At 57.4% G+C, this 25,465-nt stretch overlaps 8 protein-coding genes across 8 annotated transcripts; 4 read left to right on the top strand and 4 right to left on the bottom strand.

Annotated features, from left to right (window-relative positions):
• Nucleotides 1–247: 247 nt before the first annotated feature.
• B0H64DRAFT_10700 (transcription factor IIA, alpha/beta subunit) lies at nt 248–1,907 on the bottom strand. The gene is made up of 2 exons (XM_062797741.1): nt 727–1,907; nt 248–665 (listed from the first exon to the last, which is right to left on the bottom strand). The coding sequence occupies exons 1-2, from the start codon at nt 1,674–1,676 to the stop codon at nt 581–583; spliced, it is 1,035 nt and encodes a 344-aa protein (XP_062663767.1). The 5' UTR covers nt 1,677–1,907; the 3' UTR covers nt 248–580.
• A 1,469-nt stretch (nt 1,908–3,376) lies between these two features.
• On the bottom strand, nt 3,377–5,635 carry B0H64DRAFT_10697 (WD40-repeat-containing domain protein). The gene has a single exon (XM_062797740.1). It carries the CDS (start codon nt 5,361–5,363, stop codon nt 3,573–3,575), a length of 1,791 nt encoding a protein of 596 aa, XP_062663766.1. The 5' UTR covers nt 5,364–5,635; the 3' UTR covers nt 3,377–3,572.
• Nucleotides 5,636–6,049: 414 nt separating this feature from the next.
• Nucleotides 6,050–8,670, top strand: B0H64DRAFT_10573 (uncharacterized protein). The gene is made up of 2 exons (XM_062797719.1): nt 6,050–6,566; nt 6,622–8,670. The coding sequence occupies exons 1-2, from the start codon at nt 6,149–6,151 to the stop codon at nt 8,520–8,522; spliced, it is 2,319 nt and encodes a 772-aa protein (XP_062663765.1). The 5' UTR covers nt 6,050–6,148; the 3' UTR covers nt 8,523–8,670.
• A 1,435-nt stretch (nt 8,671–10,105) lies between these two features.
• On the bottom strand, nt 10,106–12,527 carry B0H64DRAFT_313794 (uncharacterized protein; the record flags this gene model as incomplete). Its single annotated transcript, XM_062800175.1, has 4 exons — nt 10,106–10,246; nt 10,302–10,482; nt 10,557–11,669; nt 11,872–12,527. 4 exons carry the CDS (start codon nt 12,525–12,527, stop codon nt 10,106–10,108), a joined length of 2,091 nt encoding a protein of 696 aa, XP_062663764.1.
• A 4,000-nt stretch (nt 12,528–16,527) lies between these two features.
• Nucleotides 16,528–17,843, top strand: B0H64DRAFT_10540 (uncharacterized protein). The gene is made up of 2 exons (XM_062797715.1): nt 16,528–17,387; nt 17,468–17,843. The coding sequence occupies exons 1-2, from the start codon at nt 16,754–16,756 to the stop codon at nt 17,536–17,538; spliced, it is 705 nt and encodes a 234-aa protein (XP_062663763.1). The 5' UTR covers nt 16,528–16,753; the 3' UTR covers nt 17,539–17,843.
• A 32-nt stretch (nt 17,844–17,875) lies between these two features.
• B0H64DRAFT_380386 (uncharacterized protein) lies at nt 17,876–19,165 on the bottom strand. Its single transcript, XM_062802732.1, has one exon. The coding sequence runs from the start codon at nt 19,132–19,134 to the stop codon at nt 18,148–18,150; it is 987 nt and encodes a 328-aa protein (XP_062663762.1). The 5' UTR covers nt 19,135–19,165; the 3' UTR covers nt 17,876–18,147.
• Nucleotides 19,166–20,935: 1,770 nt separating this feature from the next.
• B0H64DRAFT_314753 (tRNA-dihydrouridine(47) synthase [NAD(P)(+)]) lies at nt 20,936–23,167 on the top strand (the record flags this gene model as incomplete). The annotated part of the gene is made up of 3 exons (XM_062800217.1): nt 20,936–21,081; nt 21,140–23,020; nt 23,080–23,167. The coding sequence occupies 3 exons, from the start codon at nt 20,936–20,938 to the stop codon at nt 23,165–23,167; spliced, it is 2,115 nt and encodes a 704-aa protein (XP_062663761.1).
• Nucleotides 23,168–23,612: 445 nt separating this feature from the next.
• Nucleotides 23,613–25,169, top strand: B0H64DRAFT_380380 (putative U-snRNP-associated cyclophilin). The gene is made up of 5 exons (XM_062802731.1): nt 23,613–23,935; nt 24,162–24,187; nt 24,252–24,397; nt 24,460–24,597; nt 24,728–25,169. The coding sequence occupies exons 1-5, from the start codon at nt 23,898–23,900 to the stop codon at nt 24,926–24,928; spliced, it is 549 nt and encodes a 182-aa protein (XP_062663760.1). The 5' UTR covers nt 23,613–23,897; the 3' UTR covers nt 24,929–25,169.
• Nucleotides 25,170–25,465: the final 296 nt, after the last annotated feature.

The raw sequence follows: 25,465 nt of genomic DNA, 5'->3' as shown, positions 1-25,465 counted from the left end.
AACCGCTCGCTGCCTGATGCATCGCCATGGATTCGGTACCTAGTTGTCATCATTCCCGACGGCGGCCTTGCGAATCCCATCCCCTCATGGTCCCGTTCCAATCCATATATGTTACAGTACATAAAATATGCCAACCCTCATCAAGGGTGAACCGGTCTGCCTTGACTCCCAAGTGAGTTAAATAAAAAAAAGGAGTAGAAAAAGAAAGGTAAAGGGAATAAAAGAAATCCAGACTACTCCGCTAGGAAAAGCCGCCCTTGTTTTTATGGGCGATATCTGTCCGCCGAGAGGCAGGCGTCATGTCTTTTGAATAGAAAACCGGCAAAGGGAGAGAACCTAGAAAGGGAGAGCGCAAATAAACAACCGCAAATCTCTCAGTTGCAGAGAGGAGAATATAGAAGTGAGCCGGTCGATACTGACTGTGACTCTTCTCTGAGAGTAGGGAGAGATCGATGCGAGGAACTAAGAGTTCGTTGACTCATAAAGGCAGGGAGTGTTGCCCCACTGCCGGCCAGGTACGTGATGTAGTTGCAACGGCCGATAAAAAGCCAATGTGGGAAAGCGAAAGCGGGAGTGGGTTTTACCACTCGTATTCGCCGGTAGCCTTGGTGAAGACGTATTCCTTGCCATTCACAGTGAGCACCCCATCCTTCAGGACGCACTTCCTACAGAGTGTATTAGCAATCCGACGGTCACCGGTCAAACAGAAATGGGCAGGGCGCATACCACTTGTTCTTGACGCGCTGCACCTTGTCGTACATGCACAGCATCATATGGCCCATGGAATCGTCGTCATCCTCATCATCGTCCCCGGCCTCATCAGGGTCGTCGAGGTCGGAGTTGATGGCATCCTCATCGTCCTCCTCGCTCTTCACATCGTCATCCAACCCGCCGTCAAGCTGGGCAGGGCCATCGGCAGCACTTCGCTTCTTAGCGAGGCTGCGATCCTTGGTAGCCTGCTTGAGCGGCAGCATCAAGCCGCCGCCCTCCATCTGCTTGGCCCTCGCCGCAATCTGCGCATGGAGGTGCTCGTCAATTTGAGCACGGTCCATTACGGCCGACGACTCTGCCTCCTCCTCATCACCCGGCCCGTCGAGCTGAGATGGGGGGAGGCCGTTTGGTGGCCCAGGGCGGGGCATTTGCTGCATGCGCTGCTGCATACTGGCTGCAACACCCTGGCGATACTGCTGTTGCGGGTTCATGTGCTGTGGCGGCTGCTGTGGCGGCTGCTGTCCCGGTCGCGGACCCTGCTGAGGCTGACCAGCAGGGTTGATCTGAGCCATGCCGCTGTGGATAGCACTAATAGACGCAGCAGCCCGCTGCCCGTATTGGCTTTCCAGCGCGAGAGCAGCGCGCTGTGCTGCTGTTGGGCGGGCGCCATTGGCAGGGTTATAGCCGGGATGATTGGGCGGGAGCCCAGGCTCTTGCTTGATGGTGGGCTCCGCCTGAACATAACCGGGCTCTGGCTTCATGGGCATCGAATTGGAGGCCGGGGGGAAAGGGCCTGGAAGGGAGAGGGTTTGCGCCGGGCCTTGAGGGCTCAACGTGGACTGGGTGTAACCGGCCGTCGCCGCAGGGAGTGAGCTCGGAGGAGCTGTCGCCGGTGGTCCACTAGATGCGGCGGGTGTAGGCTGGGCCTCTGGCTTGGGGTCCCATGGGAACTGAGCCAGGTTCATCTGCGACAGCTTGTGTTGCCATATCTATTACCCGATGTGTTAGTGCTCGTCGGCTTTGGGTTCCATATCCGTATGGGATGTCGAGGGTTGGCTAAGGGAAAAGGGAGGGATGCTGTGCTCCAGGGTTTTGCACGTGATGCGGGTCGGACAGTCCAATCGGAAGTCGCGGGTAAGATGACTGGGCGGCGCCCGCAGCAGTTGGGGTGGACTTTAAAAAGAGACCCAAAAGTGCTCGGTCGCCCACCCGGCCCAGCTGCTCTCCACCCCTCTCGCCCGCGCCCCCTGGGAGCCAGAGGGCAGCCGCCGAGGGAGCGCCCGACACTTGTCGCGCCTTTGGCTGGCGCAATCAACGGCAAACCAAGGGAACGATCGCTCGAAAATAATATGCATGATGAAAATGCATCCGGAAACCGATCGCGAAATAAAAAAAGGTTGATCGGATTGATGGGAAGATGGGAAATGGGTAGGTAGGTAGGGCGGCAGACGAGCCCAAGGCTGCCTGCAGTGGCGAGGACAAAGGGGATTTGAGAGAGAGCCTCACCTTTTTCAGGTCCTCCAACGCACCCTCGTCGACGCCATTCTCTTCGAAATCAACGCGCACTGAATTGACGACCTCGGCGATGATGGTGTCGTAGACGTGCCCGACGGCGGCGTTGGACATGGTGATGATGGGTTGCTCCGACCGGAGCAGCGGAGCTGACTGGGGAGTATCACGGGTTCTGCAACAATTGCTTCCTAAATTGGGCTGCTGCACTTGTCGCCTCGTCGCCTAGCCTTGCTGAACAGCCGCTGATGGCTCGTATCTGCTCTACGTTTTCTCGGCACACCCAAGGCCGATTCGATCCGCCTGGACGGTTCGGTGTGGTCGGCCGACCGGTGGTTGGGGAGAGTGCGGGTGCTCGGTGGAATGCGGACCCCTCAGACACGGCGCTGGCTGCGCTCGAAATCGTGTTTTGGGGGAAACTTTCGGGTCGCTCCAAACACTTTTAACGTTGGTGATCTTGTACTTCTAGGTGATAAATCGCCGTAGCTCTGGTTTTGCAGTGTTGCGCCGCAGGTTGGGGGAGACGGCGTTCAGCGTGCGTGTGTGTTGTATTGGGCAAGTTCCCAGAAGGCACCAGACTTGGCTGGATTTGTAGTCTGGCTAGCTTAGTCAGCTAGGTGGCAGCTCCCAACAGCGGCGAGAGTGCGAAGCTGCACTGCACTGCACCAAACCATGCAATTCCATGCGCATCCGTCTGTCTCCGTTCTCACTCCTTTCAACCACTCCAAATTGTCAAAAAATGAAACCTGTCACAATCAAATCTGAAGAAGTTTTCTGGCGTTCAGAGTGTTGTGGTCGAATGCGATGAGCCGTGCGGAGGAGAAACGAGGTCAAGGCCTTGGAGGCAAGACGGTGAGTGAAGTCGACTATCGATCGATAACTTTGATGCAAAACGCTAAGCTATCGCTGTCATTCTCTCGCTGCGAGTTCCATCTCCCAAGGCGTATTGCAAGTCACTCATCCATTTCCTGCGCCCATGGCCCAATTATTATAACTACGATACAATTACTGAACTGACTTAATCCGATGCCAAACTCCGGTGTCAAACTACCACGCCTATGACTAACAAAAATGGTATCCCCAGTGTCCCATGCGCTAAAATTCATCATGACCGAGTCGATGCTCATTCATCCCTGCGTGAGAGCTCCGTAATATGCAAGCAAGCCGGAGGAGACCCAACAATCATCTCCCCAACGCCGCGCTGAAACCCATCAAACAACAGGAGCCCCATCCGATGCTTTGACCGTAATTTTTCCAGAAGGGAACCATGTATACCTACCGTTGGCTGAATTGTTGTCGCTGACTTGACTTCGACCGGTCCTCGAGACACCGTCCCCTAGAAGGACGACCTCTTAACGGATCTTCATGTGCTTGGGCGTGGTGGCCTTGCTAAGTCCACCAATACCGCTCGAGCTGGAGGTGCTGCCCGGCTTCTTCTCGAAGATCTTCCAGAACTTCAAGCTCTCGTCGGCAGCCGCTGTGGCCAGCATCTGGCCATCGGGGCTGAGGCAGCTGTGGAGGACTCTGCTCTCGTGGGCGGGGATCTCGACGTTCCGGACGAGAGTCGGGTAGCTCCAAATGCTCAGGGAGTTGTCGGGGAAACCGCTCGAGCTGACGATCTCGCGGTAGTGGGGGCTCCACCGAAGGCTGGTAACTTGCGAACCCGTGTCAATGCTGTTGACGCGGGCGCCCGAGGTGGAGTTCCAGAAGTGGATGTGGCGATCATACGAACCGCCGCCGGTGGCGAGCAGGTTCATGTTCCAGGGGCACCAGGCGAGGGCCTTGACGGCCGCCTTGTGGTTGGTCTTGGTGAACTTGGGGACGGCCAGGGACCGGGCGTCCCAGATGGACACGAGGTTGTCGTTGCCGCCAGTGGCGAGCTGAGCGCCGTCCGAGCGCCACTCCAGGCCGCAGACCTCCGAGGTGTGCGAGACGAGCTCGGCCACCTTGTGCTCCGCAATACGGACGTCGTGGTTGAAGACGAGACCGCTCCGCGCGCCGGTGGAAAGCAGGTGCTTGCTCCAGCCCATGACGCCAACGCGGGTGTCGTGGCCGAGCATGCTGCGGATCTTGACGCCCTCGGCGACATCCCAGATCTGGACCTCTCCGGTGCCCAGGCCCACACCCACGTACGCGCCGTCCCCGGACCACTTGACGCTGCTGACGTATGTGTCCGGGCTTGTCTCGAGGAGGCAGCTCACCGACCCCTCGTCTGCGGACCAGACGTAGACGTTGCGCTCGAGGCCGATGGCCACCTGGTTGCCCGTGCTCCAGTCAAGCAGGTTGAGGTAGTAATCGTCGATGAGCCCGGGCGCGTCCAGAACACGCTCCGGAGCGGTGGCGATGCGGCGCCTGAACTGGGCTGACCCCGCGCTAGCCTGCTTCAGAGGGCGGTTGTACTGCTGGCGCAGGTCGATGGGCTTGGATGACTCCGGGGGCGCGGGCTTGAACTCGAGGATACGCGTGCTCAGGTTGACACCGCAAGCATCGGCTAGCGACTCTTGGTATGCAATTGTGTTGGGCGAAGGCCGCGAGTACGAAGCCGGCTCCTCGTCGTTGATGTTGAGACCCTCAAGGGCAGCCACGGCATCGTCGGTAGTGGACGAAGAGGCGTCGTCCTGGACGCTCCTCGGGCGCTGCCGGTCACGGATCCTGATCTTTGCCGAGCCAGCATTTGCGATTGCCGAGCTCGAGGACCGGTTGGGGATAAAGCGATCAGCCTTGTAGGTAACCGTCGTCTTGGTGGGCTTGGTCTTGACAGCGGCTGGCTTCTTAGCTTGGGCGCTGGGAGATGTCTTGACACTGGGACCCGTGCCCCTTAGCGTAAAGTCTGACACGCCGAGCTCGAGGACCTTGCGAGGGGTTGACACAACGCGGGCGATGTTGGACTTGGGCGAGTCGCGGTGGTTCTTGGTGGACTTGGCGAAGTGGGCAGCCAGGTTGCCGCCGTAGACCGATTTGGGCGGTGCGCGGTGGGTGTCATTGCTGCTAGACTTGTCGGGTGTGAAGGGAGACGAGTTGATGCTGACGTTGGAAGACCGCTGGCAAGGTGAAGGGGTCAAGGGCATCCGCCCGCCTGCTGTGCGGGAAGAGAAGAGCCCGGCGTGGGACTTGAGGGGTGTGGAAACTGATGCTGTAGCCATGATTGACGACTACTGTGCTGATGTAATTATTTATAACTCCGATGACAATTTAAACAGGCGAGGCGACTCTCAGAGTCTGGCCCGGCAAAGGTAGATTGCTTAAAGACGGAGAGAAGATGGTGATGGGGTTGCCAATGCGTCCTAGGTGCCAAATAAGGAACTCGTAGGATGAAGCAAAGACGGTTTGCTTGAAAAGCGGAAAGATGGGCGAAGTGGTGTGTGGTGGAAGCGTGATGCAAAGGAAGGAGCAAGTGAGTCTGGGAGTTGAAGGGAAAGTCGGGCTCCTTAAATGTGAATTGTTTACATTCGTTGACCGGACAACGCCTTGGTGGGGCTCCCTCCCTGACAGGGCACGGTCGGGGGGATGTTCCATCCCATCTCCCCCCCCCCCCCCTGTGCCCCCCACTGTGGCACTTGACAAACGCCAACGCGGCAAGAAAGGCGGCTAGCCTGCCAAGCCTGCTAGCGTCTTTCGCGTCTCACTCTTCCGTACCCCTGCCCTGCCCAGAACGGACTTCTTTGTGGGACCAGGTGGGAATGTGATCGCCATCACCGTTTCTTCGTTCCATGCAAGCAAACAGGCACATCCGGCCGCCATCAATCCATAATATCGACCGCTGCCGTCGACAACCGGGCTTTCTGTGCTTCTCAACACCGGCATCAGCACGGGGTTACTGGATTGACGACGTCGAACTGTTTAACCCTCATCGTTTCGCCGAATGCCTATCACAAAGGTACCATAACTCGCAATAGCCTCGTCGACGAGCCTCTGCGCATCCGCGATCATGGCACAACAACACCCCGCTACCCCAGGAGCAGCCGGCGCGGGCCCTTCCATCTTTGGCGGGCCGGGCCAGACCACTACCGACATCATGCCGCACCTCCTCTCCGTATCCTCCTTTGCATCCACCCTGACACCCGCGTCGGCATCATCCAACAACACTTACATCATGCCCAACTCGCCGCTCAAGAACCGCGTCCCCATGGATGGCTACCGGCCCAAGGTCACGCGCACTCTCGGCCAGCGCCCGGCTTGCCTCGTCAATGCTTCGGTCACGTATTGCGGGAATAACCGGATCTACGCCTTTGGTGGCTTTGATCAGTACACCGACGAGGTCTACAACCATGTGCTTCGCCTGGATCTGGTCAGCCACCAGTGGACTCTCGTTGACAACTACGGCGATATCCCGGGCGTCCGGATGGGTGAGTTCTTGGATTCTCCCCCATCTGTTCGGCTTCCGCTAACTGCACCTGCCAGGTCACACGGCTACCCTCTACAAAGGCGACAAGTTACTGGTCTTCGGCGGTGAAAACGAGCACCGGACCTATCTTTCCGACCTCATCATCTTTGATCTCAAAACGGCCCACTGGACGCAACCACAGGTGACGGGGCCGATCCCCAAGGGCCGTGCTCGACATGCCGCCGTTCTGCACGAGGACAAGCTCTTCATCGTGGGCGGCATCACGGGTCACGACAACTACGTATTGGATGACATATGCTACCTGGATTTGAAGACTTACACGTGGTCGAGGTCGTGGCGCTTTGTTGGGCGTTTTGACCACTCGGCATACATCTGGAGCGATAGGGTGTGGGTGTTTGGCGGCCTGAGCGAAGACATGGACAAGGTTAGCGATCTGTGGTGGCTGGATCTCAAGGGAAATCCGGCATTTGAGTCGCCGCCCCAGATCGGCTCCTTGGATCGTTCCGGGCTGGCGAGAAACACCACGTCACCCCGGCCGCCCCACCAAGCATCACAGTCCCCCGCAGTCGGCTCGTCTGGTTACGCAGCCAACTCGAGGACGGCCCAAGTCAACACCCCGTCTTTCCATCTCAAGGCGTATGCGCCCCCCGCACCCGGCGCTATATCGGCGCTCAAGTTTGTCAGCGGCGACTATGTCCCTTCGCAGATGCAAGGCATCCATTTCCACGTGTACTCGTCCGGAACACTTCTGGACTTTGTTACGCCGGCAGCCACCATCACGTCCAAGGAATGTTCGCTTTCCGCGCTGGACCTGGGTACGCTCAGGTGGCAGAAACTTGCCGAAGGGCGAGAAATCTTCAAGCCCGGCTACCGGTGGCATTATTGTACCATGAATGAAGATGGCACCAAGGCGTGGCTGCTGGGCTGTCCCACGGAAGCCGGAGCGATCGAGCTCGGGGCTAATGGCCTCGAGGAATATCTTTCCGACATCATGGAAATTGACCTGCGCCGCTACGGCTTCCTAGGGAGCAATTTAGCATCCGAGGCACGGACAGACATGGCCCGCCCCTCGCTCCGGACTCGCAGCGTGGAGCCGCCCTCAAAGGGGCTGGGGGCAGATCTCGCGACGCTCTTTAACCAGGCGCCCGAAACAGGGAGCGGCACGGACTTCGTCGTCACCGCGCTCTCCCGCGACTTCGACGAGGACGAAGTCATGGGGTCCGCGCTCATGCACGCCAACGACCCAACCGACGAGAGCAACCAGACGTGGCTCGCGCCGGACGCGCCCACCTCGCCCCCGATCCACGTGCACCGGCTCATCCTGCAGGCGCGCTGGCCGCACTTTGCGCGCCTGTGGGCGAGCCAGATGGCCGAGTTCCACACCAAGAAGATGCACATCCCCGAGCCCTACAGCGTGGTCAAGGCGTTCCTGTACTACCTCTACACGGACCGGATCGACCCGGCCGACGACGCCGACGCCGAAAACGAGGCCAACCCCATGGGCGACCTGTCGGACGTGGCCGGCCTGCTCGTCATGTCCAACATCTACAACATCCCGCACCTGCGCCTGCTGTGCGTCAGCCGCCTGAGCAAGGAGCTCGACGTCGACCACGCCTGCATCATCTGGTACTGCGCCGGGCTCGCCAGCGAGGAGTGGCTGCGCAAGCGGGCGGCCAACTTCTGCATGACGCACTGGGGCCGCGTGGTGCGCACGGCCGGGTTCCAGCGCCTGCCGCGCGGCGCGCTGGTCGAGCTGTCGCAGGAGGTCGACATGGAGGGCCGCGTCGTCGGCGGCGACGAGCTCGACATGATGGCCGGCATGGACGGCTGCGGGGGGCGCTTCGGCGACCCCGCCGGCGCCGCCTCCCGCCGCAAGGAGAGCGTCAGCAGCAACCAGACCCAGATGCTCGAGACCGAGGAGGACGACGACGACGACGACGGCATGGAGATGTCCTAGATTGGCATCCGCGCCAGGAGGAGGAAGGCTGGTGGTGGTGGTCGCCGCCGGCTCCGTCCGCCGAGGAGTCGCCGCGTGCTGTGGTGATGGTGGTGATTGATTGTCATTTATCATGCCGATTCGCTTCTTCTTCTTCTCTGCTGGTCGGCCGGCCCCGCCGCCGCTTGGACGGTGGGTGAGTGGCCGCAAATTGTGTTTGGATCACATCGACGAAATAGATAGATGGAAAGGGAGGGGGGGTTTCAAGGCTAGATAGATCCGGTTCGCTATTTTCTTTTTTGGGGGCGCGTCATGGGATGGATGGCCGGCCGTATTTCCTTCGCCACACTGCTTCATATTGGGCCCGGAGATCACAGAAAGGGGTCATGTTACTATTGGTACAAGCATTGCGAGGCGTCAGGCGGCATGGCATGTGTGTTTCTAGGGTTTGCAAGCAAGGGCGAGTATCTCTCGCATGGATCGATCGGACCTCGATAGAACTCAGCGCGTTTCAATGAAAAGGAGTTAGTTAGTTCCATCACAACAGCAGATTCGGGACGTGATAAAAATATGTAAAATAGCAGTGAAGAGCGGGATTTCCCAAGTATCTATAACGTTTAACAAGCAAAGAATGTAATACTTTTCCTACCCATTGATGCGCCACCGCCAACGGCTTGTAAAAGATCTTTCACCACCGCCCCTTTTTTGTTTGCAACTTAGGTATTCCCAGACTTTTCAACCACCCATGAAAACATCAAAATGACAACGCACACAGACACACCCCAAAAAACCAGGCACATGCCTTATCAAGAAGCCAGCTTGCGCTCTGTAGGCGCTTGCCAACAGTTGGGAAGAGGAATTAGTGATTAAGCAGTGCAGAAAGAGAAGAAGAAACAAATAGAGAGTATACTGTTTGTTCCGTACGGCTGGTTTGTTGACGACACCACGCCAGAAACATTCGCAAAACATCCGCCCCCCTCGTCCTTTTCGTCCACCCCATCGGTCCCGATGCCGTCGTCGTCTAGTGTCGTGTCGTCGTTCTTCCTCTAGTCGCGGTCCGTCTTCTCTATCGTCGTCTCGTCGTGTAGTGGAAGAATAGAAGACAGTAATGGTTCCGACCCGAAAGGTACAGCTGAAAGAGTTCTGGGGAGACAAGGGCGCGGGGTTTGTTTCCCAGCCGAAGGTTGAGATTTTGTTGATATGGGCGGCTGGATCCTATGATGACGCTCCCTTGGGTGGGATAGGAGTCCTCCCTCATTCCGACACTCCCTCTATTCATTCAATTTTCTTTTTCCCTCTCTCAGCATCTTCTTTTTTTCCGAAACCGAGTTCAACCGCCGGGGGTATCAGTCTGAACTCCTTCTCTATGTAGGGGTATTTGGCTGTGGCGATCCAGTCCCGCCAACGCCGCTCGCATAGTGATGCAACAAACACTAAAAGACAAATCGATGAAACGCCAAGCTATACGTTGCAAATGCAGATTTCGAATCGCCGATAAGGAGAGAGGTGGGATTTGTCTTGTTTCTTTCGTAGACCGACAAAAATAGCCTTGGGCGGCGCGATCCGGTCTGAACTAACACGGCTGTCGGGCAACAATCGCCGTGTTAGAGCATTGTGTCCTCGTTGATGTTGGGAAGATTTTGCTGAAGCGCGATGAAACCAGCGGGGTTTTGCATCATCGATGATAGTATTGTCTGGTGATGGGCTCGGATGTCGGGATCGCACATGGGTGAATGTTGCTTGTGCTAGGTAGGTGTCAGCGAGATATCCCATATTTATTGTACTTGTATACAAACTTACGTATTTAAGTCCGTTGAGGTTCTTGTACCGTTTCCCGCAAACTTCGCACTTGAAAGGCTTCTCCTTTTCCATCCCCAGCGTCCCGGGGTAGGGCGTGCTTGTTTCTGGGTTGACGATGGAGAAGGTGCCATCACCGTTTTCGTGCAGCTGCTGAGTTGAGTGCCCGTGGGTCTTGTGGTACCTACAATAAGGGTTAGCATTGTGCGCATTGGGGGCGTGATGGAAACTCGGTTGCGCGACTCGTGAATGACTTACTTTAGCCCATTCTGGTTCTTGTACGCCTTCTCGCAGCCAATAACAGGGCACCTGAAAGGCTTGTGCTCTTCGGCGGGTGGCATCATCAGGGACGTCATCTGCTGCAGGACAAGCGCCGGGTCGGTACCGGCTGGAAACTGGCTCAAGTCGAGATTCATGGCCTGGAGGTGCTGCTGCAGCTGTTGTTGTAGCTGCAGTTGCTGATCGATGGCCCGCTGTTGGCTCGTCATCTGGGTCGTGCCCCCGGGGCTATACAAGCGCTTGGCGGGATCGTCAATGGTGCCCAAGGCGCCAAATGCTAACCCCCCAAGTTGCGAGCCGCCAAGGTTCATGTTACCGAGATTCATCTTCATCGGCATGCCGACAAGCTCGTCGTCCTCGTCGCCATTCGCATCCTGCCCAAACTGCTGGCCTCGTTGCGGGATGCCTTGTTGCGTTGCCAAGGTGGGCGTGTTGACCGAGGAAACAGTCGGGTTGTTCTGGAACCCGAAGCTAACAGCGGCCGGCGTCGGGGGCTGGGAGGTGCGGAGCGCTTGGTGGGGAAGACCCGAGCTGTTCAGATGCAGCTGCGGTCTCTGCTGCTGCCCAAAGAGCTCGCGGGTCGCTTGGATGGTGCGTGTGTTGTCGTCCATGTCCATCGGCCCGACAGTCTCGTCCATTTCCATGTCGCCGACCGCATCCATTTCATCGTTCATGTGGGACATGTTGACCTTTTGGGAGGAGGGCGTTGCTTGGTGCTGCTGTTGTCGCATCATCTGCCCGATTCCGCCGACACCCATGCCGGGGCCAACCTGGCGCTGCTGTGGAAACCCATGTAGCGACTGCGAAGCCTGCTGTGCCCTGCCTACGGACGGGGTGACCGACCCAGCGCGACTGGCGGGGCCGCGGGAGTTCGGTTGGTTCGCGCCGAAAGCGTCCCTGGAGGCGGCAGGGGTCGTCGTTGGATGGTGGTGTTCTTCATAATGCTGTAGGAGGTCGTGGAGCGTTGGCCACCTCTGTTCGCAGCATGTGAAGTCGCGCATGAAACTAGCCTCCAACCTCGGGATGTACGAGGATGAGTGGAACGACGTAGACTGGTTATTGATGTACGGAGAGGTCCCCGTCATCATCATACTGCGACAGGAACCGTCAGCGTCAGGTCTCGAAGATGGGGAGGGGTCGCGTAGTGCGTGGCCACCCCCGGCGCGGCGGGGAATGCACTGAGAAAACAACAATCCGGCCCGAGACACGGGAGAAATCAGGGCCCGGACAGGCTTGAAACAGCGCCGGCTAGCGGGGTCCGGACAGACATGTGAAGCCAAAAAGACAAACTTACTCCTCCCGGATGAAACTACCGACGGAGATTCCTCCCCAGCTCATCCCCCCCATCAGGCTCCCCGCTAGGCTTTCGCGCCGAGCGCGGTTCGCATGATCGCGGTTTGGGTTCGCCATGGAGATGGGCTTCGCGCCAGCGCTGACAAAGGAATCCTGGCGACTGCGGCCAGTGGCCGAGCCAAAGTCGAGGCCGGACGTCATGTCGACGGCTTCAATGTCGTCAATGTCGTCGATGTCGATGCCGTCGAGGTCGATGTCAATACCTGGTCCGATTTCGGGATAAGCTGTGGTGGCGCTGTTGGGGGTGCGACCGGCGGCACGTAAATGATGGAGATTGTCGTCGGCGCCGGCAATGACGGGTGATGCAGCGCTTTCCGAGGGTTTCAGGGTTGGGTTTGTAGTAGCAAAGGGAGTCGGTTGTTGCGAGCGAGCTGGCTTCGGAAAGCTGGGTTGGTGGGCGAAGACAGTTGAGCGAGGTGTTGCCGGCTCGGATGTTGGCGACTGCGAACGCGACGACGAGTGGTTGAGAGGGGAAGGCGAATCGTTATTCGTAGGCGATGTGTGGTTACAGCCCGACTTCTTATTACGATGGGTCCCAGCGGGCTCCGCAGACTCGGGGCTCGCTTTCGAATTAAACCACTGGCTCCAGGTCGGCATGGCGGGCCAATGTGGATAGCTCAACGCTGCCTAGCCTCGGATGCGATGGGGGTCCTCCTTGTGGCAGACTGATGGGGCCTTGGGACAGCCACAACCCGGTAGTTCGACCGATTCGGGGGACGGACTCGCCGCGCTCCAGGGGGGTTAGGTTGGTGGTCCGGGCAGCACTAATACCTGGCGGATAGCGGAAACGGAGGGATTCGGGGAAGGGAATGGAGGGTTATGACTGGAAAGTATGAAGAATGAGGGGGATGTTGACGGGGATTGATAAAACGCTTAGACAGAAGCTTCTCAATGATGGAAACCGTCCTTGCTACCACTAATCTGTACCAAGTACTCGGCGGGCTGTTTGAAGCCACTAGTGATGCAGACAAGCCGGAACGTTACCTGAGGTAAATCCTGGTGTCGGGTGCAGATGGGCGAAACCTAGGACAGGGTCCGCGGGGTGCTGCGGTGTGAATGCTGGATCCGCTGGGATGGAAGGTCCGACCAGGGGTTGCGGTGTAAGTGAGGGTGGGCCTCGGGCTTGGAAATGACTAATTCATTCACCCCAACACAGAGCAGGGCATTCGGAACGGGAGTCGAGCGAAACCATACAATGCCTTCGTGCACACGATAGGTGGTGATGCGAATATATTACGGCGGCGAGGAGTTTAGGTTAAGGTAGGGAAGGGCTCTGGTGCTGCACGGTGGAATGTTGGAAGGCTTGGCGGAGTGGGGGTTGTCGAGGCCTGGCTGAAGTCGTTTGCCACGCTTGCCTCTCTGATAACCAACTCATGGAAGTAATCCCAGGGGACGGGACTCAGGGCGCACAAGCTCATAGATCACAAGGACAGGGGAATAGGAGCGCCCGGGAAGAAGGGGAAGGCGGATATATTACGACATGCGCCTTCGGCGCCTTGGAGTAGAGGGGGGGAGGGGAAGTCAAACAGACTTCTGATGACATGGACGAGAGATCACCGCTGCAAACACTGCGCTAGTAAAACTAGTAAAGACGTCCTGAAGTTTCCGGTTCCACTCGCTACCACCGCCAGCTTGTTCCCGCTCATTACCCGTTCCAATGCACCTGTCGGAAACCAAACTCGAGAGCGCAAATGCCGGGTTGGCGTTCGCACGTTTGCCTCGTCAAGTGTATCTCCCTCGGGTGGCGACGTGGAGGGCAAACGGGGGTTTTGCTTTCGTCACGGCCGCCAACCAACCAGGCGCGGGCTGCTGCCGTTGTGTCCGCACTGTTTCCAGAGCACCGGGAACCTTGGCTCATCTTTCCTCCACTCCTCGATCCCTGTGTGGAAAAGTATATATATTAGTGCGTTACATGCCTCCGTCTGACCATGTGGGTTGAGCAAAAAAGAAACGGTGCACAGCACTTGGTCAACCGAACATCTGTGGAGTTTTGTTCTCGAGGATCCCTCCGGCAGTTCAAACAACTCAAGGGACGGGAGCATGTGCCAAGCCCGATGAGTCCAAAGGCCATCGCCGTCCTGTGGAACACGACGACCAAAAAAAGCGATGGCCAATAGGGTACTTACAGATCTGTACTTGTGCGCAAAACAAACGGGCGAACAAGGCCCGAGTATTCGGTGTTTGGGGACTTCGGTTCCCCCCTAGATTCGGTGCACTCACGTAAGGTAGCTCATAGGTTGCTTTGAGTCGGAAGGGAGACAGGGCGGTCCAAAGTCCGCCACTGCTGGGTCGGTATCATACAGGTGGCACTGTCGAATGGGCGTCCATTTCCTGCCACGGCCGGAGCCGTGCTTGCGCGGACTCGGCGCCACTGCCTGACTCGGCACCAAGCACTGGGCATGAAGTGGCCACCTACCCACCGAGCCACCCCATAACGAACTATGCGCCGAGTCAACAATTCTTCTTTTGGCCTAGCCAGCTTTGCGAACGGGATTCACCGTCCTTGTTGCCTTTCCGCACGAGGAGTTCGAGGCAAGGGACGGTGAAGACGGTAAAATAGTTCGAAACAGCCGCGAAGCGTTCGGTGGACTGGATGAGGAAGGAGACTCGGACGTAATCCTGGTATGCTCCGTCTTGGTACGGTACAGTCCACCACAGCACGGTCGAATACGTCACTGTCGGGACATACCATCCCTCACATTGCCACGTGCCACTGAACCCTGACTTTGCAGCAACCCCCCACAGTCGCGTGCCTCATCCTCCAGGAATCGGATGGTCAAGGCTGATTCCAGAAACTGGGAAGACGACGCCTCTCACGTTCTCCGCTTTCACCAGCCAAGTTTCATCTGTCCTCAACGTTGCTTTCGAAAACCAGATGCCGCCCGGTGAATGGTCCCTGCCAAGGGGATCTGCAGGGGATTGACAGAGCCATTGGGCCTATGAGCTCATCCATCTCGCTCCAGCGTCCTGGTTCTGTTCTTTTTGTGCTTTTCTATGTGAAGCAGCGTGGCAGCATCTATGGGGGATCCCAAAGCTCCCCAGTTGAGCCAGTCATAACTCGACAGTCGGCGGCGCAGCATGTCGTCAGCACTTGCGTCGTCTTTGCCGTCCTCGGTAAACGAGTGCGTCTCACAGCATTGGGGAGGCTCGACGACGGCATGGTCGGCGGGTTGCTCTCCATTCCGGGATGCTCTGTCACGAGCCTGACCTCTCCAGATCTGGACTTTGACAAGCTCAACCCAACCACTATGATCCGGTTATCACCATTCAAAATCTATGTTGGCCCGATAATTCCCCGGAAGAGAAGAACAAAAAGAAAAAAAGAGAAAAAAGATAGACGAAAAGAAGAAAAGACGGGTTTACATTTGCCCGAGAATGTGTCCCTCGATCCCAGTTAATGAATCACGCCGCAACCTACCATGTTGACTACTGATGAGGAGTTCCATTGTACGTAAAAGACGAGGCATTTAGCCAACGGCTCTACACTAGTGCAGTTTTCGGATTATTCGTCGTTGCATTCATCACGCCGTTTCGAACGCTTGTTCCGCGAGGTGGATTTCCAGGCAAGCCCTGCTCGCTTGGTAACACTGAGCCAGTCCGTCTCATCAAAAATCAAAATGAGTTTGTTCCTGAACTCTGTGTTGCCAAAAACCGGAGCGAGTCGCGCAGAATCGCGGCGGAAAAAGGTGAGCTTCCCTCTGGAGGATGTGGTTGCTCTTAAAGCAACTTGACAATTCGGCGCTATGTTGGTAACCCGAGTGCGAAGATGAGCTCGGCATCTAAACCCTTTGGGGATGCGGCATCTAAACCTCTTTAGGATGAGGCGTCTTGAGCGGCGCGAGACATATCACACATGCATCGAGACTCAGTCGAACGAACTGGCAAAGGGAGAAATTCACCGTTCGAATCATCCGATGGCCAGAATTCAGATGGTGTTAGCTCCCAAGACCTACAAGTGTTTTGAACGCACAAAGGAGGCATGCCGGGCTTCGCGGAATCGGCCGGACTACCGGGAGTGGGTGCAAGGCCGGGGCCGCCCAAACAGTCTTGATTCGGGGTTAGGGAGGTTACTCAGAAACGCGAACTGTCCGAATCGGCCAAGGGTAAGCCTCGTCTTGCATGCTCCAACCGTTGCGAGCTCGCATTTTCCGAAGGAGACCGGCGAAAGTAGGAACGGGACTCAAAGCAAATGCAGTCCTTGTTTGTCACCATGCGCATGGCTCGGCGGCTCCCCGGCATCTTCCACCACTCATCTCTCGACCCCAAACCCCGAAAGAGAAGGGTTCTCGCCTGTGCGACCCGTCTCCGGGGAAGACTCGGAATTTACCTCACATGCCACAGGCCTGACATCACTATCTCCTCGGGGCTGAATCTCACTTAAAAGTAACCAACACGCCCGCGGGCGCGCATTGTGAAATCCCAAAGTACTTCCGTGCTCTCATACCCTGGACGCATAGCGTAAGAAAAGCCGCGCACCTCCCTCGACTTGAGTTAGTATTTTGTAGTTGCGACATACGCCAAGTGCGGGTTGCCCAAACGTCGGCTCCGCAGAAGACCCTCCGCTGTACTAGGACCCGGTTTTTTTACATCCCTTGCCACGGCCCGGGACCTGAAATCGTCATACGATAATTTCTCAAGCCGACACACACACACACACACAGCAGTGCCGCAAACGAATAAAAGGCACAACAAGGGTCCTATTTGACGCCCATCAAATATCTCCTAGGCCATCTGTCGCATAGCCGCTCACAACCTCATCACCACCACCAAATCAAGCCCCGCAACAGCAAAAGCAGCGCCAAAGCAGCGCCCCACCATCCAACATGAAGGTCATCCCCAAGGAAATCGAGCAGGAGCACTACGGCGTGGTGGTGCGCGGCGGCCTCATCGGCGGCACGGCGGGGCTGGCGCTCGGGCTGGCGGGCGTGGTGGGCGGCGCGCGGCGGTACCCGGCGATCCGGCAGCTGACGCTGCCGTTCCGGTCCTTCCTGGTGACGTCGGCGGGGACGTTCGGCGCCATGGTGGTGGCGGAGCGGTACAGCATCAGCTACCAGCGCTCGCACGACGCCATGAACAACTACCTGGAGGAGACGCACCGGGCCGCCGAGCAGGCCCGCCGCGAGCAGCGCACCGAGGCCCAGCGCTTCATGGACTGGGGCCGCGAGAACCGCTACAGCATCGTCTTTGTCAGCTGGGCCGCGTCCATGGGGATTGCCATGGCTATTGTCGGTCGCAGCAAGTACCTGACGGCGAGCCAGAAGCTGGTCCAGGCCCGTATGTACGCCCAGGGCCTCACGCTTGCCGTGCTCATCGCCACCGCCGCCTTTGAGACCGCCGACGCCAAGTCTGGCAAGGGCCGCTGGGAGACCGTCATGGTCGTCGACCCCGACGACCCGACGCATCAGATTGAGAAGAAGATTCACAAGGAGGATTACGAGGGTCAGGATCTATGGAAGCGTACGTTGCCATCCCCCGTCTCTCCCTTTGCCGAACTGGGGTGATATAAGCTCGAGACATGGGACTGACCTAATCTACAGAAATGGTAGCTTCCGAGGAGAAGCGGCTAGGAGAGAAGAAGAAGCAGCGGGAACCCGCGGGCAAGGCTTGAAAGGGGTATCTCAGCGCCACGAAATGCCGCCACGGCTGGCACCTCGCCCATGAATAATCCCTCCTCTTGTGCATCGGCGGCGTTCGGATTGAGTTAGCGGGCGCATTATTTCCTGCAAATTGTACGGTATCGGCGGTTGGGGTTGTCCATTTCTTATGTTGTTAGTGTCTGAGTAGCCGGGTTGGCCGGGCGGGATATGGGTGAACCTTGCTACGAATAGTAGGTTCAAAAAGGGGACAGTCGGGGTAATGAGCGCGGTGTGCGCCAGGGGTATAAAACACAGTAAATGATATAAAAGCAAGACAGGCGACAAAGGCTGTCGCGCATTCTCTAAATTTGTTCATCTTAAGACTGTCGTGATTCATAGATCGCTTGTGACATAGCAACTGTACGGGAAAAGCCATCTTGATATCAGTCCGCTCCGCTCTCATTTTACATCCAACCCAAGCCGCGCGACGCCGTGCCTCGCTTGTATCAGTCAATGCCAGCCTCCCTCCGCCCAACACCACTCCAATATCCAATTTCCTGAAAAAAATACCCGGTTCCTTTGAAACAATGTCAAACGGCAGATCGCGCGTATGAGCATGGCTAGAATAGATGGAACTAGATTCACACCTCGATGGTAAAATGGCTGATCTGCGAATAATAGGCGTGCACAGCCAGCTCGAGGGACCACACATCGCCAAACACCTCGCTGCCGTCGAAGCCGCCAATCATCAGCAGCCGGCTGTCGTGCAGCACAGTGCCGTGGTAGCCGCGGCCGCTGGGGGGCAGGCCGTAGACCTTCCGCCTGTCCCAGGTCATGGTGACCAAGTTGAGCAGCAGGACGTCGTTGGAGTACTCGTTGCCGTCGTGGCCGCCGATGACGAAGAGGTAGGAGCCGACGATGGTCGCCGTGTGCGACAGCCGCCGGTGGGTGACGGGCACGTTGACCGATTTCCAGGCGTGCGTCTCGACGTCGTAGACCCACACGTCGTTGAAGCACTCCCCGCCGTCGGAGCCGCCGTAGATGATCAGCTTGCTGCCCACCATGTTGGCCGTGTGATAGCCCCGCGCCTTGGGCCGGAGATCCTTTCCCGTGACGGGTGACCGCCCGTCGGCCGAGGACGGCGCCGATATGAGCTTCCATGACATCTTGTTGATGTCGCTGACGTCCAGCCGCCAGATATCATTGAGCGCCCGCACGCCGTCCCCGCCCCCGAACACATAAATGCCGTTTTTATACAGACACGCCGTGTGCGCGCGACGCTTGGACGGCACCTTGTCACCAAGGATGCGCGGGCGCGACCAGCGGAGGTTGACGGTATCCAGCACATACACATCGTTGTAGTACGCAGGCCCATCACCGCCGCCAAAAACAACCAGCTTCTTCCCAACCGCAGTCGCCGTCATAGCGCGCAGGGGCACGGGGACATCACCGACGACGTGCGGGGCGGACCAGTAGAAGGCGTCGGCGTCGAGGACGTAGAGCTCGTTGAAGCAGGCGCGGGCGTCGCAGCCGCCAAAGACAAAGACATTCGACCCGACGGGCGTGGCCGTGTGCGCGCGCAGCGCCGTGTGCGGCGCCCCGGACGTCGCGCACCGGCTCCAGTACATGCCCGACGACGGCGCCGCCGGCACGTCCGCCGCCGTCTTGGGGTCCGCCAGCGGCGGGAACGCCGTGTACGCCTCCGCCCCCTTCGCCGGCGCGCCCCGCCCCGTGCCCACCCGGCTCACGGCCCCTGGTGTCCCGCCGCCGCCGCCGCTAACGCCGCCGCCGCCGCTGAGGCCGCCCCCCGCGACACCCGGCCGGCCTGCGATGGCTGATGTGGAGCGCAGCGCTGGCGGTCGCCGCGGGGCGTCCTTGCTGCTGCCTGCGTCTTCATTTTCGGCAATGGCTGGCGGCCGGTTTATGGTGGGTGTCGGTTGTTTTGTGGAGGCGGCGGAGAAGGAGGCCGCCGAGAGGGGGAGCGACGGCGTTATCCCGGCTGAGGAGGCCGGGGTGATTGCTGCGCCGGACGATTGCGAGCGCTGGCGCAGGGTGAGGTCGGCGGGCCTGCTGCGGCGGTCCTGGCTCTTGGACGAGAGGTGGCCCGGTGTGTGCGATCGTGGTATGGGCGGCGCCCTGTCCTGGGCTTCGGGATCGTAGAGCTCCGAGGGCGGCGGGCGCGACTCCGTCGGCGACACCGGGGCTATCCTTTGCGACCGTACGATTTTGATGTTCTGTGGTGACTGCGGCAGCATCTCGCGCCCCTCTGCTCTGGCCTGATCAGCCATCGTGGGGTCGAATGATCATGTCCCAAACATGAACACCTCGTAGAGACAGCTCGGAGGGCTCAGACGGCAGCGTGGCGAGGTCCGGCTGTTGGTTACCTATGGGCGAGTGAGATAAAAGGGGGCGAATGTCGAGTGTTTCAGAGCCGATCGGAAAGGCCGACGTCGAACTATGGTACAGACGTGGTGTGCACAACCGAGCGTCTACTGTGTGTACAATAAGAAGCTTGATGGTCACTCTCGAATGGGACCTGAGAGTGTGTCTTGGACGGGAGTTGAAGGTGAAATTGGAAGCAACCCCAGGTGGGTTCTGAATGTAACAGCCGGTGAGCCCTGAATGGCGCTGTTGCTTTCAAAAGCGCATCCCCTGTCACGGTTGCTTCTCAGCCCAGCAACCCTGCTCTGCCCGCGTGCCAGTGGCTGTCCCCAATCACACACTGTAACCCCCCACACCGCTTGCAAGATGTCATCTGCCATCCTTCACCTTTTCCAGCCTCCGCCTGCCCACTCTCATCCTTCCCCAGTGTGCCAGGGAACTGGGAATTCAGGGGCTATCATGCTGCAAGATGACATCTTCGTTGGTGACATTCAAGTTCCTTCCACTGTACCTGTCAGGTAAGGAACTAGACCCGACCCCGCATCTTGAACTCAGACAGCCCCAAGCAGAATTCGGCCAAGATCAGCAGCAGCAGTTGATCAGTGTCCCAAGAACAGCACAATGACCCGCAGAAACATGCCATCGGGGTGTTCGTTGGCTGCTCAAGCGTCAAACCTGGAATCGATTCCCGAGTTCTGGCGGTATTTTCCGGTGCTACTGGTGGTAGCCCTGTTTTCGAATGCAGGAGGCTTGTTTGGTGCAGTTGACGTTAATAGAACCATCGATCGCATCGCATCAGGCGTTGGGACACCAGAGCTTCCACCAGGTTGGACCCTGAAAAGAGATCAAACCCCACCCAGCCGTCCAGATTGCTGTAGGCGACCCCGCTGTGGGGCCAATTGGCGCTGCTGCTCCGATAACAGAGAATCAGAGATTCAATTCAAACTGCAAAATGTTATCGAATTTAAACCCAGCACACCTCGTTCAACAACCCTTCAATCAACTTAAACACACCGCTCTGGGGACTCAAAACCATATTCCGTCAATATGGAACCGCAGGATAGAGCGAAACGGCCCCAGGAAGAGGGCAATGGCGCCCCAATTGGCGATCAAAATGGTTCGAATGGTGAACCTGCTTCCAAGAAAATAAAGCTCGACAGCAGGGCCAAGGGCGTTGCCCCGATCAAGGCAGAGTAAATTGATCTTCGCGCACATTTTGACATATTACAGCTGCTGACCAACTCTACCTAGGTATCTCATAGTAGCACCCCGTCAAACAGAGAAGCCTGCCGAAGTCGAAGCCGAAGCCGATGATGATGATGCCGAGGGGCGGACGGCTCCCATGCCTCAAGAGGCGCAACAAGGCCCCAAAAAGGACGGGAAGCGGAAGAAGCAAAAGGGGCAGAACAAGGAAAGGGAGTTCGGCACCTTCTCGGACGCCCAGCGGTTATGCAACACAGTCGCGTGGACTCCCGAGTTTTCTCCTCGCCCCTGCAAGCACGGCGACCGCTGTAATGCCCTCCACGACATACGCAAATACCTGAAAGAAGGCCGCCGTCCCGATATCACGACTTTTGGGGGCAAGTGCCCGGTGTGGGAGAAGTACGGCAAGTGCCCGTCCGGTTGGCGTTGTCTGTTCGTCCACAGCCACATGGACGAAGTCAAGCACGAGGACGGGCGGTCGGAGCTGGTTCTAGTCGGTGACGCCACCAAGGCACCAGAAGGCGAGGAGGAGGCGGCGGGCGAGATCAAGCCCGGCATGGTCAACATGGTGCCGGTCGGCATCAAGTACGACCTCTCCAAGAAAAAGATTCCTCTAGAGAAATCGGACCAGTACCTAGACTGGCTGGCCAAGGATACCGTATACCTCGCCAGACATTATCAGAAGCACAAGGACGATGAGACCAAGCCGAATGATTACAGGGCGCAGTACATCGAGCCTCCATTCAAGCCGTCAGAAAAGCGGAGGCTTTACTTCGGACGAGAGACGCCTGTTCTCGCGCCGCTTACCACGCAAGGAAACCTTCCTTTCCGCCGGCTCTGCGTCGAACTTGGTGCTCAACTGACATACTCTGAGATGGCTCTGGGGCTTCCCTTGCTACAGGGGCAAAAGGCAGACTGGACGCTGATGAGGGCTCATGAGAGCGAGATCACGCCGCCCCGTTTCGATCCCGGCGGTCCTATCATTCAAAGCTACGACAACTCAAAAGACCTCAAATTTGGCGCCCAGATCGCGGCCAACGCCCCTTGGGTTGCTGTGAAGGCCACCGAGGCCTTGTCACAGCTTCTTCCTCATCTGCGTCTGGTCGATCTGAACTGCGGTTGCCCGGTAGACATGGTGTTCAAGTCTGGAGCCGGGTCCGCGCTCCTGGATTCTCATTCAAAACTGGAGAGGATGATCAGGGGTATGAACGCGGTATCAGGAGAAGTGCCCATCACGGCGAAAATCAGGATGGGTGCTAGGGACGACAAGCTCACGGCTCAGAAGCTCGTCGAGCGTCTGGCTCTCGGCAGCGAGGACATGCGCGACATTGTTGGTGCGCCCGGGTGTGCAGCCGTCACCCTACACGGCCGGACGAGACTGCAGCGGTACACGAGGGCCGCTGATTGGGGATACATCGCCGAGTGCGCGGCGCTGATCAAGCAATTCAACGAGAAGACCCATGACCTAGCCGACACGGTCCGAGAGGCGGACGCGAACACGTTACCAAATGGCGGGAAGATGTACTTCTTGGGCAACGGTGACTGTTACTCGCACGTCGATTACTTTGAACACGTCGACCAGGCTAAGGTTGACAGCGTCATGATCGGGCGCGGCGCCATCGTCAAGCCTTGGATCTTCGAGGAGATCGAAAAGGGCCAGTATCTGGACAAGTCTAGCTCGGAGCGGTTGACGTACATCGAAAAGTTTGTCCGATACGGGATGGAAGCCTGGGGCTCGGACGAGCTCGGCCTCAACTACACGCGCCGGTTCCTCCTCGAGTTTCTCAGCTTCTTCTGCCGCTACGTGCCCATCGGGCTACTGGAGCATCTACCGCCGAATCTCAACGAGCGGCCGCCTGCTTACCGCGGGCGTGACGATCTCGAAACGCTGTTTGCGAGTAAGAATTACAAGGACTGGATCAAGATCAGGTATGTTTCTTTTCCAGCTGGGAAGATATAGGGTGAATAGTGAGCTAACGAGGATGCAGTGAGATGTTCCTTGGCCCAGCACCACCTGGGTTCAAGTTCCAGCCAAAACACAAGTCGAGCAGCTACGAGATTGAGGCCGAGGGTTGAGAATATAGCGGTGAAACAAACATATAGTGGCAAAAGAGACAGACTTACCGGCGTCCGCCCGAGAGTACCGGCGGTCGCGTATTGAATAGCGGGCTGAAAAAACAGCATGGAATGAGAAGCGTGTTAAGACATTGGACAATACGAGAGTGTTATCTTGCTATCAATGAGTAGAGGAGGACCGATGGCCAACACTGGGAATAATCTAACGGAACACCAACGTAGAGAGGTTATTTGTTTTACTCCAGGGTTTGTTTAAGCATGCGACGGCCTTCGGGACCCTTTAGCCGCCCTAGAGGTGCCCGTAATTTCGTTGACAGCAACCTACTTTTGCTCGGCGCCGTCTCATCTATGAGTTGAGGATGAGGTTTAGAGGGGAGTGAGAAAGCGAAACCCAAGGGCAGGCAACGCTGCTCCTCCCACAAACCAGCATCCTTGTTCTGCCACAATAGGTGTAGAATAGGTTATTGCCGCCAAAGACAATTCCGGCTTGGGACTCTTTTTCCGGACTCAAACTCTCTCGTCTGAATGTTTGCCACCTGACAATCAGGCTCCGCCACCTGGAAGCAAACACATTGCCCTTTGTTCGTTATTACCCCGTACGTCATCTGGGTTCAGTTGAACACCCCACTTTGCCTCCCAATCGCGAGAACCAAAGTCCACAAAACAACAAAACAAACAAACCACCAAGCTCTGCTTCAACCAGATTGACAAAATCCAAGACTTCGTAAACATGGCGCCTACCGAGCTTCCCGAGTCGGGCAACCCGCTGTAAGTTTTTCGCAGTATTTATCGCTGCTTTTTCGATTACGGGTTCATTCGGTGATCTGAGGTCGACCCCACCACCAACAACTTACACCGACCGCTCAGCTCACAATTCGCCGCGCAAATCGAGAATTGAATGCGCTGGCCCGACGAGATCATGTATCATGTTATTTTGCGATACTATCGCACTGCTGAGTCTTGAGCGCCTATGCTGACACCCCTTTCCACACAGCGTTTTCTTTGACATCACACTCGGTGGTATGAAACTGCCCCTCCCCATCCACTCACTTTGAGAACACGGCATACTCACTACCTTCCTCAGGTGAACCTCTTGGCCGCATCAAATTTGAGCTCTTCAAGGACGTGGTGCCCAAGACGGCCGAGAACTTCCGCCAGTTCTGCACGGGCGAATCCAAGAGCAACATCGGCCGTCCCCAGGGCTACAAGGGCTCCAAGTTCCACCGCATCGTAAGTTACATTCCGAAAAGAAAAAGAAAGAAAAGCGGAACAGGAACTGACACATTCCCCAGATCCCCAAGTTCATGTGCCAGGGCGGTGACTTCCTCAATGGCGACGGCACCGGGTCGACCTGCATCTACGGCACCAAGTCGTTCGCCGACGAGAACTTCAACCTGAAGCACGAGGAGCCGGGTCTTCTGTCCATGGCCGTGAGTGTTGCCCTCTCGATTCCTCCTCTCTTCCCAAAACAGCGAAACCACCCACCCACCCACCACCATCACCGCCACCACCACTGGCATAACATAGCATATAAACTAACCAAACCCGAACCCCGAACAGAACGCGGGCCCCAACACCAACGGCTCGCAGTTCTTCATCACGACGGTGGCAACGCCGTTCCTGGACGGCAAGCACGTCGTGTTCGGCCGCGTAGTGGACGGCATGGACGTGGTCAAGAAGATGGAGGCCACGAAGACGGGCTACAGGGGCAAGGACGTGCCCAACCTGGACGTGGTCATTGCCGAGTGCGGCGAGATGTAGAGTCGTCGTCGGGGCGGCGGGATACCATCATACCATGGGGGCAGGCAGTCGTCTCGGTTTTCTGGTTGGCTGGCTGGTCGATATCAAACCTGGGGAGGCTAGTTAGGTACCTTGCGCGGTGGATTATATGCGTGGATGGATGAAGGGGGGGAATGGTTATCGGTGGAAACTGGCGTGGCGTTCACGAACTGATTGCGCGTTATGGGACACAAAAAACATTGCTCTTTTTCTGACCGCGAACCGTATCCATTGCTCAACCGTCTAAAATCTATCAAAACGTATTAAAACAAATGCCGACACCGGCGCAGCCAGCCCAGTTTCCCCCACTAGAGCAAGCAAGACCGCGAGGCGCGCCGGCAGGAAACAGAAGAATTCGAATACCAGATCCGCCGTCGTCGGTGCGAAGTAAAACAATCTGAAATGCCGCCGCCAACTGACTAACAAAAACGAGTGAAAGAAGAACAAAAAAAAAAAGAAAACGAAAACGAACGGGTATCCCATGCCGTCTTATACCATCCAGTTCCAACCAGCCAGTAC

The sequence above is a fragment of the Chaetomium fimeti genome (assembly GCF_033439085.1).
Source record: "Chaetomium fimeti strain CBS 168.71 chromosome Unknown B0H64scaffold_1, whole genome shotgun sequence".
Taxonomy (NCBI): domain Eukaryota; kingdom Fungi; phylum Ascomycota; class Sordariomycetes; order Sordariales; family Chaetomiaceae; genus Chaetomium; species Chaetomium fimeti.
Note: the sequence above shows the minus strand (reverse complement) of the source record. Positions and strands in the feature narration are given on the sequence as shown.